The sequence below is a fragment of the Elephantulus edwardii genome, unplaced genomic scaffold (genome assembly GCF_000299155.1).
Source record: "Elephantulus edwardii isolate Elephantulus edwardi_28Jun2011 unplaced genomic scaffold, EleEdw1.0 scaffold00086, whole genome shotgun sequence".
NCBI classification, from domain to species: Eukaryota; Metazoa; Chordata; class Mammalia; order Macroscelidea; family Macroscelididae; genus Elephantulus; species Elephantulus edwardii.
The window spans coordinates 2,478,993-2,490,580 of record NW_006399836.1 but is presented as its reverse complement, the minus strand read 5'-3'; the positions used below and the strand labels follow the sequence as shown (position 1 = coordinate 2,490,580).

The 11,588-nt window shown below is 48.2% G+C and overlaps 1 protein-coding gene across 2 annotated transcripts in view; it reads right to left on the bottom strand.

The window, feature by feature from the left end:
* Positions 1–8,581: 8,581 nt before the first annotated feature.
* LOC102855362 (cytochrome P450 2D17-like) overlaps positions 8,582–11,588 on the bottom strand; it is a 4,708-nt gene continuing 1,701 nt past the window's right edge. Inside the window, exons 3-9 of one of the 2 annotated variants that reach the window (XM_006890065.1) lie at positions 10,713–10,854; positions 10,481–10,638; positions 10,088–10,264; positions 9,836–9,977; positions 9,428–9,615; positions 8,856–8,997; positions 8,582–8,760 (exon numbers count right to left, since the gene is read on the bottom strand). In XM_006890065.1, coding sequence (XP_006890127.1) covers positions 8,582–8,760; positions 8,856–8,997; positions 9,428–9,615; positions 9,836–9,977; positions 10,088–10,264; positions 10,481–10,638; positions 10,713–10,854 — 1,128 coding nt within the window. The remainder of the gene's footprint in view (positions 8,761–8,855; positions 8,998–9,427; positions 9,616–9,835; positions 9,978–10,087; positions 10,265–10,480; positions 10,639–10,712; positions 10,855–11,588) is intronic. The other variant, XM_006890066.1, reaches the window with a different exon arrangement.

Sequence of the window (11,588 nt, the reverse complement as noted above, 5' to 3'; positions counted from 1 at the left end):
CTGTTCTGTTAAATTTTGCTCTTCTGACTGGGGTGAGATGATATCTCTTAGTTGTTTTAATTTGCATCTCTCTTAGAGCTAGGGATGCTTGTTAACCATCTGAATGTCGTCTTTGGTGAAGTGTCTGTTCATATTCTGTGCCTATTTTTCTATTGGATTATTTACCTTTATCTTGTTGTGGTGTATAGATAGTTCTTGAAAGATCTAATGCTAAAAGCAGACATTTTTACTGGGCTAGTTAAGTCAAACTGTTGTATAGTTGGGGATTTTTATGGGGAGGTTAATTTTGAGGTGGGTTCCCCCCCCCCCATTTTACTACAAATTTATTCTCTTATTAGGCCAGAAGTTCAAATCTAGGATGTCAGCTCCCAGGAAATATATGCTCTCTGTTTCTGGTGGAAGAAAGTACTTGCCTCCTTCAGCACCTGCAGGCCCAGCATTTCCTGGAGACCTCCACATGTCCCTAACAAGAAACTTCATTGTACAGGGACTTAGGTCCAAAAAATCCTAGATATCATCCCTGGAAATTTTTCTTGATGGTATTAAGGCACACCTCGCCCTGTTGTTGTTATGTGCTGTCGAGCTGTCAGTGACTCATAATGATCCTATATACAACAGCCCTAAACCCTGCCCTTTCCTGTGCCAATCTCATTGTCTCTGACACACCTACGCCATTACCTCAGTCATTGAATCCATTCATCTCATCGACGGTTCCCTCCACCCTCCCAAGCATGACGTCCCTCTCCAAGGACTGGTCCCTCCTTGCAACATGCCCAAAGTATGTCAGACGAAGCTTCAGAATCTTTGCCTCCATGGAGCAGCCCGGTTTCACCCTCTCCTGGGTGAACCTGTTCATTTTCTTAGCAGTTCATGGTATATTCAATACTCTTCTCCAGCACTGCAGCTCAAAGGTATCAATTCTCCTTCTATCATCCCTCGTCATTGTCCAGCTCTCTGATGCATAGCATGTATTTGCATTGCAAAGACCATGGCCTGGAACAGGCGTTTTTTAGTACTTTGCAGAGGTCCCTGATAGCTGCTTTCCCACTGTCATTCATCTTTTAATTTCCTGGCTGCTGGTACCAAGAATGTTGATTGAGGAGCTAAGCAGACTAAAGCTGTTAACAATCTCAATCTCTTCACCATCCATCCTGATGCTGCCAATTGGCCCAGTGGTGAGAATCTTTGTTTTCTTGATCTTGAGCTTCAATTCATATTGGAGGCTACAGTCTTTGATCTTCCACAGCAAGCACTTCAGAACCTCCTCAGTTTCAGCAAGCAGGGTTGTGTCATCTCCATAACGCAGGTTGTTGGTGAGTTGTCCTCCAATCCTGATGCCACATTTCTCCTCATAGAGCCCAGCCTCCTGGATAATCTGTTCTGCATATAGATCATCTGTTTAGTTTTAAGAAAACTTCAGGGGCTATTTTTGGTTTAAAGTTTAAAGATTATCTCAGAGCAATAACTTCAATGATTCATTCAACTTTCACGGTTCTAGAAAGCCTGGACTACCTGAGAATTTTTGCCTTCTTTCTGCATTCCTACCTCTGCAACTCCTCTTTTCATTAGGATTCCTTTATAGAATATTTGATCAAAATGTTCAGTAATGTTTCTTAAACACCATCCAATTCTTCTGATCTCACAGTAAAAGAGGCAGCTACTCATGGAGGCAATTGTTTACACATTCATATCTTCTCCTTGTTCTGACTCTCCTTGTGCTCCTGGTGAATGTAGACCAAGCATTGTACCTTGGAGAGCTGCTAACAACCTTTTAAGGCCCAGGGTACCAACTAGGAGTCAGAACAGAAACATTGACCATGTTATTGGACAAAATAATGGAGCAGTCATGTAAAACTATGATTTTTTTTTTAATTTTTGTGTGAGTGTACCGTCAAATCAGATCTGACTGGTATAGGAGGAGATTGTCCCTCCTTTCCCGGCAGAGCATCTGGTGGATTCGAACCGTGAGCCTCTGGGATTGTAGTTGCAGCTCCTTGCCACTAGGCCACCAGAGCTCCCAAAACTATGATCTTAAACCTCCTAACCAAGAAACCAAATCTCATGAAGTTTCAATTGTACATAACCAGATTCAATAGTAGCTCCTTTTTTTTAAAAAAAAAATCACTGTTGTAAATATAGTTATCACAGAACTTTGCCAATTGAACTTTTTCAAGTTCTTATGCTCAATTCATTGCCATCAAAGCAGGACTAACTCTTCACTGATCCTCCAGCCGGCTTTCAGGGGCTGTAAATCACACGGGAGGAGACTGTTTATCTTTCTCTTGAGCCACTGTTCTATTCAAACTGGCTGCCTTTCGGTTAACAACTCAACTCCTACAGACTGCACCACCACAGCTCCCTAATTAAAGTTTTACAGGTGTGCAGTCTATTGAGAACAGCTACAATAATTGGCTGTGCAGTCCTATCCTAAGTTAATGTGATATTTCCATCGCTATTAACATACACCTCCTGCTTATTTTAGCCCTAATACACTGTTACCTATATGTTCATCATACAAGACTCACCCTTTTATGATCCCCTTATTTTACTCACCAACGTGCCAGATATAAAGGAGACATAGCCCTCATCTTGGAAATGATCGAATTGTGACAGCCGTGCGGTGCAAAAGGAAGATCAGAGACATTAAGCCACAAGACGACAGGGCGCAAGAACCTTTCCCTTGTACTGGCTCAGATAAAAATCCTTCCCTAGAGGATTTGGACTTAAATCCTCCTAAACATGAGAAAGGAATCAGTATGAGAGACCAGCAGCACTGTGAGGTGCAAGCCATCACTGAAGTGACTCTAAGCCATCATATCAAAGGGTGGTTGTGGGGGAGGGAGGTGCTGGATAGAGTAGACGGGGGTGCAAGGGATGCTGATGGGGCAGGGAAAGGGGAGGGACAAGGCACACATGAGGGGTGACATGAGGGGTGGGGGCGCAGTCACTGAATGTGTTGGTTACGTCTCTAAGGGGAATGTCTTTCATCTGCTCCTTTTGGTAAAGTTCTGGTCTGTCAGACATTGTTCAAAAGCTAAGCATTCAAATTAAGACAGATTAGGAGGAAGGATTGGCCATCCTCTTCTGAAATATAACAGGCATTCGATAACCTATGTACCTGAGAGCACACTTAGAGTAGAAGTACAGAGATACCAACTGTGGCTGAACCTTCAAATTTGGAAACACAAAGGAGGAGGAACAGTTGTAAGCAGATACTAACGAATGGAACGTGAACTGTGAGAAGCATGAACGTGGGATAACTGGACATCATTAAGAAGGAAATGGAACACATAAATATTGACATTTTAGGTATTAGCTAAATGAGATGTGTTGCCATGGGACATATTGGATCAGACAATCATATTATGCCGGAGATGAAAAGGTGAGAAAAAACCGGGTCGCTTTCATAGTTAAAAAGGCCTTTTCTAGATCCATCTTGAAATACAAAGCTGTGAGTGACAGGATGATATTCATATACATACAAAGAAGACCTGTTAATACCGCTATCATTAAAATTTATGCACCAACAACCAGAGCCAAAGAGGAGGAAACAGATGATTTCTACCAACTTTTGCAGTCAGAAATCGATAGGACATGCAACCAAAATGCATTAATAATAATAGGTGAGGGGAATGCAAAAGTTGGGAACCAGGAAGAAGGATCAGTAGTTGGAAAACATGGACTAGGTGACAGATACGAAGCTGGGCATAGAATGATAGAATTTCACACAATCAATGATTTATTATTCATAGCAAACACCTTTTATAAGAAACATAAATGCAGGCTATACACATGGATTTCCCCTAATAGTATGCAGAGGAATTAGAACAATTACATCTGTGGAAGGGATCATTGGAGAAGTTCAATATCAGCAATGAAAATTAGGCCAGATACTGATTGTGGAACAGGCCATCAACTACTCATATGCAAGTTCAAATTAAAGCTAAAGAAGGTTAAATCATATCCACAGCAATCGAAATTAGATCCTGAGTCTATTCCACCTGAATTGAAAAACCAACTCAGGAACAGGTTTGAGGTCTTGAACACTAATGAGCAAAGACCAGGTGAGCTGTGGGAGGATATTAAGAATATCATCCATGAAGAATGCAAAAGGTCATTACAAAGACAGAGGAAAAAGAAAAGACCAAAATGAATGTCAGAAGAGACTCTGAATATTGCACCAGGACGCTGAGAAGCCAAAGCAAAGGGAGGAAATCAAGAATCATTTTGTTTCCAGGTGCTGTCATGTCTCTTCCAACTTGTAGCAACCCGTGTATAACAGAACATGTTGTGAAGGTTTGAACTATCAGAGAGGTGCTGAATTTGGACTAACAATACAATTCCCCATGGACCCATCACCTGAGGACCTTCTTTATTGTACAATTCTGTGAGTTTTGACATATATATATATCTATCTTTATATTATTCTTTTTTCATTGTTGTTCAGTCTTTATCTCACACATTTGGAGAAGGTATTTGTGTGATACCATAATATATAGGAAAGGATGATTTGGTTCCCATCATGTGGCTTATATACATGATAAGCAGTTTTTAGCTAAACCACTGCCGTGTTTTAAGCAAACACATTGCTGTTTTGTTGAATTCGTATTATGTAAAGTTACATGTAAGGTCGCCGAGAAAGGATAGAACCGAGGTCAGGCCAAGAAAGTTTATTGAGGAAAAACTGCTGGGCTGGCTCTCAAGCAGAAGACCAGCCCCCACTAAAAGTTATAAAAGATTTCTGTTTTCTTACAAGGGACTTAGGGAAGGGGATGCTTACAGATGCTTCCTTCAAGAAAGGGAAATGGGCTAGGGTCCCAGATAACCGTTCCTGGGAAAAGGGGGTTATGGTAGTTTCACAGAGAGAAAAAGCACAGCTGCTGTTTCCTGAGGTTGGATTCTCTCAGTAGCCATTCTTGGGGAGAAAGGAGAGGGGTCTGCAGTCCTAATAATGTGTAACTGCACAGGTGCATAGGATGATAAGGTTAGTGATTACTGTTTGAGTGTGGCAAAAGGCTTCCTTTGCTCTTAGCACTAGAAGACCTGTGTAAGAAAGTTCCTGCAGGGCTCCTGGCTTACCTCCTCCCTAAGGTCTGTGTGAAGAACAAATAAAAGTGAAGATACCTAATGAGATGGATTAAGCCACACAGTGGCTCCAAAAGTGAACTCAAACATGATTATGTGAATAGTGTATTCACCTGCAGCACGTTGCCCAGCTCTGGCAGTGACACAGGACCTGGTGAGTAACAAAAACACCAGCCTGGGCACCTCTGCATCAGATCCACCGGGAGCAGGAAGATGGCACAGCAATTGTCAGGGGTGCCAAGGTCTCCTCTGTCAGCAGAGTCATGGTCGCTTCACCGTCTACCAGGCTCTTCTGAACTGAAAGGTGGCTTGCAGAAGTCCGCCATGGGCAAAGCTGGGCACACCTGGCACCTCAAACCAAACCAGGTTCCTCGGAACAGGCATGATGCCCACCAAAGCCAGACAGTTCACCAGCCTGCCCTGCACCATTATGTAAAGGGATAATAATTGGCCTTTGCCCTCCAGCTCTAATCAGCTCAGTGTGGATCAATGTTTGCACTGCCTGGCAGGGAGCAGCCAGTCAGGGTCTGGCTCAGGGCAGGCACAACAGGCCTGATTTCTTGTCCTCTCCATGGTGGGGATTGAAGACGCAAGAGAAGGGAATCTTTTCACCTGGCCCTTGCACCCTGAGTTTCTAGCTCTTTGGGACCCTGCAGTAATCCGTACTGGTAAGTGGGTACAAAGGCCACTCACTGAACTTCTGGTACCTAACATCTTAATGTGGTAGAACCTGGTCCTTCAAGCAGACCTTGATTCTTTGCACCTGTCACTTGCTGGGGTCATGATCACGATCGAAGGGGCATAGTGGGAGCGGGGAAATGGGGTAACATCAGTGATCCTGCATTTCCTTCCACCTTACACACGCAGGCATTCTCAAACACAAACCTAGTCCATTCATACTTAATCCACAGCTCGCTCTCTCTCACACACAGACGCATACACATATCCATTGACTCACATGTGCACATCCTCCTGAAAGTACCTCATCTGGTTCTCCACAGCCCTTTTTACCTCACAAAGACCCCAGATGTGATGGATTGACACAATAACTGGGGTAACAAGGGTAAGTGTGTCAGGGGTAGTGAGATTGGTTTAGGATGGAGTAGGATTCAGTGTCATTGTGCATAGGGTTACTATGAGTTGTAGTTGGTTCGACAGCAATTAACAACAGCAACGATCCAAGCCATCGTCTTTTCGCTTGCTTCCTATGTATCTGATGTACAATGAATAAGGATGACAGAAGAAAAATCCATGCCTTTGAATTGTGTTGGCGGAGAACAGTGCTAATTATTCCATGGATTGCCAAAAGACCAAGTAAGTCTGTCTTGGAGGAAGTGCAACAGAGATGCTTGTCAGGAGCAAAAATAGTGCAATTTCAATTCACATACTTTGGGCATCTCACCACTGGACCAAGTGGCAGCATCAGGATAGATGGTGAAGAGATTGAAACTGTTCACAGCTTTAGTCTGCTTGGCTCCACAATCAACACTCTTGGCACCAGTAGCCAGGAAATGAAAAGCCGTATTGCCATGGGAAAGCCTGCTGTTAGGGACCTCTCCAAAGTACTGAAGAGCAATGGTGTCTCTCTGGAGACTAAGGTGCGTCTGATACAGGCCATGGTCTTTGCTATCACTTGTTATGCATCAGAGAGTTGGACAATGACTAAGGAGGATAGAAGGAGAATTGATGCCTTTGAGCTGTGGTGCTGGAGAAGAGTATTGAGGTTACCATGGACTGCTAGGAAAACAAACAGATTCATGCTGGAAAAGGGTTAAACCAGAAAGCTCCTTGGAGGCAAGGATTCTGAGGCTTCGTCTGACATATTTTGGATATGTTGTAAGGAGGGACCAGTCCTTAGAGAGGGACATCATGCTTGGGAGGGTGGAGGGACAGCGCAGGAGGGGAAGGCCCTCTATGAGGTGGATTGATTCAGTGACTGGGGTAATCGGGATGGGTGTATCAGAGACAGTGCGATTGGCACAGGACAGAGCAGAGTTTAGGGCTGTTGTACGTAGGGTCGCTATGAGTCACAAGCAATTCGACGGCACATAACAACAAACAACAACAACTTTGGGCATGTTGTTAGGAAGGGCCTGTCCTTGGCAAAAGACGACGTGCTGTGAAAGTTCAAGAGGAAAACCCTCACTGAGATGAACTGACAATGACTGCACAAGTTCAAGCACGTCAGAGATTGTGAAGATGGCACAGGATGGAAAAGTTCTGTGTGCTGTTCAGAGGGTCACTATGAGTCCTGGTTGACTCAACAGTCCCCTACAACAGCAACAGTTAGTTTTGTAAATTCTCTGTATTATGTGTGGCCAGGGAAGTCTCAGCTTAGTGGACAGCAATACCTGGAAAAAAATATGCCCTTAAATGTCTGGAATCAGCAATTAAACATCCAATCTTTTTGGAAGGTGTCTGTGTATTTGGGGGATGCCATCTCCAGTCAATGAAGCCCTGTCCACCGCTACGTTGAACATATCCTGTCCATCTTCCCAGAGCTTCAGGGACATCCTGGTGAGAACTCTGGATCCTAGGTCTTTCCTGAGCACACATCTTCATCCAGCCCCATCCATGTGCATAGGACCCACCTAGAGTCCAAGGAAGAAGTCAACTGAACAACAACAAATCGAAACAAGATACCTCTCTTTCCCAAGTTTAGCCTTTAAAACTTTCTGGGTTGTTTACTGTTTGTCCCAGTGGTTATCCACTGTCTCCAACACCTATCACATTCAACAATTGCTTCTGATTGCGTTGTGGCAAAAAGTTGTATGTATAGCCTTTCAAAGCAAGGAGCCTGGAATGCAGGGAACCCCATTCTTTGGGAATAAGGCTTAGGAAATGCTCTAGACCCATTGCTCCCTGGGGACTGGCCACCAGCGGCCCTCAGTTAGAGAGCAAAGCATGAAATGAAGCCAGATCAGAAAACTCGAAAACATACCCCTCTCCCCAAGATTAGGCCTCACGTTCCCCCCTCATATCCCCAGTAAATGCTCTCTGACACCCCTTAGATTAATACCCAGAGTTCTAAAGAAATTGACTCTGAAAGTTTTCCTGGTGCTTTGGGATAGGTGGATTTTTGAAGTTTTGGACTTGAGTATGTTTGCTGCTGCCAGTCCTGAGGGGTATCTATTTAGGAGACTTGACATGTCTAAATAGATCTTTATTCATAGTCTATGAATAGCTTTGTTAGAATTGCAAAGAAGAAATAATTTACCAGAAAGATTTTTGTCTGGTTCTGAATTTTTCTAAAGGTCTGGGGTGGGCCCAAGTCCTTTCTTGTGGTGACAGATTCAGGGAGGTGGCTTGAAAGGTGCCCTTCAGAGGGAAAGGTCTGGCTCCTACCGGCCTAAGCCTAGCTCTCAACCCTGGTACCTCACTCTCTATTCACCTAATTTCCCCCACCTATTGGGGTAATGGGGTCAGAGGTGCAGGAAGGACGTGATGGTGCCCCCAAAACTGGTTTACTATTGGTCAGGGTGAAACTAGGGAGGTTCTAGCGGGGCACAGCACACAGCTGGTAGGGGGCTGGAGCTGCCAGCATGTTATAGATGGCATGGTCACTGGGTTGAGGCTGTCCGGGGGGCACGGAGAAGCTGAAGCGCTGTAGGAGGCAGGTGAAGAAGAGGAAGAGCTCCATGCGAGCCAGGGGCTCCCCGAGGCAGGAGCGGCGGCCTGTGGGTGGGTATGGGGGGGCTCAGTGAGCCTGGGGTTCCACCTGCCTCAGACACCCCTAGGGAGAGGTAGGGAGAAAGGCAACCCCCAGACACCTGCTGAGAACGGCATGAAGGCCTCGTGCTTCACGAAGCGGCCTTGATCATCCAGGAAGTGTTCTGGGTGGAAGCGGAAGGGCTTCTTCCAGACGGTCTCGTCCTTCAGCACTGATGACAGGTTGATGAAGAGCATTGTCCCCTGTCCAAGTGAAGCCCAAGGTGGGTGGGGCTATGTATGGGCTTCAGTGGCTCTGGCCACCACCTCACATGAGCTCATGCATTCTCTGCTGGTCACAGCTGGACACATTCATAGGATGCTTAGTCCAAGAAGTCACTGAAACATTTCCTGACCCAAAGGACAGTCAGGCGACAGACACTGCCACGGACACCATCACTACCACCTAGCTCATCCAGTACTTGGTAGCATGTTTGATATGTCTTTCAGCAGACTGGGGCTCTGGACAGGACTGGCCCTGCTTCTGCTGTGCACCCCATGCCCCCCAGGGCTGGACACACAAGTAAGTGTCAGGAGGGGCAACCTAGTGTCTGTCCGGGCTCCACCTGGCAAAGACCAGCTATACCAGGAGGGAGGTGGAGCGGAGCAGAGGACAGGGTGGCTGCCATCCTACCTTGGGGATGAGGAAGCCTTGCACTTCAGTGTCACAGGACGTCATGTGAGGCACACTCAGTGGCACTAGGTCCCCAAAGCGCTGCACCTCGTGGATGACAGCGGTGGTGTAGGGCATGTGGGCCTGGTCAGCCATCTCAGGAGGCCGGCCCTGCCCTATCACCTCGTCGATCTCCTCCTGCACACGGCCTGCACACAGAGAGCCCCAGTGAGCCAGAGTCCCTGGATTTGAACCCTCATCCTCTCTTGCCATTCTCCAAGAAAACAGAACTAAAATCATTCTATCGGGAGTGTTATCATGTGGCCAGTAGCCAGATCTAGCTGTGTTGGGGCACTTGTGTGCATATTACACTCAGTGTGTACGGGGCAGCCTGTTTGATTGCCCACCCCCAGGCCCCAGGTTCCTCACGCTGTACGTCCGGGTGCAGGAGCATAAGCAGGAGGGCCCAGAACAGTGTGGTTGATGTGGTCACTGTCCCTGCGAAGAACAAGTCGGACACCACCAGGCGCAGGTTCTCCTTGTTGAAGCTGCTATGAAGGTTCCCCTTGGCCTGGACCAGGCAGAAAGGATCAGACCAGGGGGCAGGGGGCCCTTCAACCTGCTCCTTTCCTACTGGTCCTGACACTAGGTGATGCCCACCTATCTTTGATGGTCCCTCACCTTCTCCACCTCATCCAGGAAGGCATCAGTCAGGTCCCGGGGTGGCTGGGTGGGGTCCCGGGTCTCCCTGTGTTCTGTTATCAGCCCATCCAACAGGTCCATGAAGGCCTTCGGTCCTGAGAAGACCTTGTCGGCCAGGCCCGGGATACGTAGCAGAACGGGAGCCAGGTTCAGCACCTGTGACATCACACGAGGATCTGGGGACCTTCCAGTGCTCAGCTGACCCAGCCTCCAGTCTCAGGCACCAGCAGAAAGGCCCCAGGATGCACCATTCAGCACCCCTAAAACAAATTTGCTTCCGGGGATGCCTAGTTGCACAGGGAAGGGGCTTCTTCCAGGAAGTCTGCCCTGCCTGCATTCCCTTCAGCCCCCAAGCTCCCACGACCTCTGCACCTCATGCAGGAAGCCGGGACCCTTCAGGGCTTTCTCCACCATCTCCAAGATCTTGAGGAAGGTGGGGTCGTCGTACTCGAAGCGGCGCCCATACGTGAGGCAGGAGATCACGTTGCTCACCGCTTTGTTCAGGTGGGCTTTGGGGTTCAAAGGGCGTCCTGGAGGGACATCGCTGGTCACAAGGCGCATCCGAGACTCCCCTCCCCCTCATGGTCTGTGCTCCATCTCTCACCGTTCTGGGCAGAGAAGACAGCGCAGAGGTAGGAGGCCTCCTCGGTCACCCACTGCTCCAGTGACTTCTTGCCCAGACCGAAGTTGCGCATGGTGGACACGGAGAAGCGCCTCTGCTCGCGCCACGCGGGTCCATAGCGCGCCTGGACCACGCCTACCGATGGGGGCGGGGACGGGCTGACTCGTGGGCGGGGCCTGAAACACAGACCACGCCCTCCACCCTGGTTGTCTAGGACGAGCCCCGCCCACACCCTGAACCTGACAGGTCCTGCTCATCCCCAGTCACCATCCTGGCCTTGGTGGTCAGTGGTCCCACACCACTTTCATGCCAAATCTTCTTGCCAGGGTCCTGCCAGGTCCAGGTCAGCCCACGGGGTCATTGCTGTCACAAGGCCCCGCTCTGTCCTTAGATCTGTGTGGCCTGATTACCCTCCACCAGGACAGGCTCAGCTCCCATCACCTACCACCCCTGCAAGGGTCAGGCCTGCTGCTTTCCCAGCCTCAGCCCCGTCCCAGATGACCCTCACTCCCTGTCCTTGAGACAGGACCGCTTAACCCCGTCCACACCCCATCCTGGGAGTGGACACCACCTCCCACCCCACCCCCCGCGCCCTGTCCCTAACCCTGTTCAAGACATTCTGTCCTTGTCCCAGCGCCCACCCCTGCGCTGGGCAGCCCTCCCCCGCCCGTCCAGGCATGCGCGCACAGTCCTGTTCCGTGCAAGGCCAGCCCGGACCGCGTGAATATGCTGGTTCTGGCGGTGCCCCGCCTCGCCCACCCTAAAGAGGACACGCCCCCATCCCGCCCCTGGGTCCCCTCCAGACCCTCGTCCCTTGCATACTGTGCCCCCCACATCCTCATCCAGCTGATACCCTGC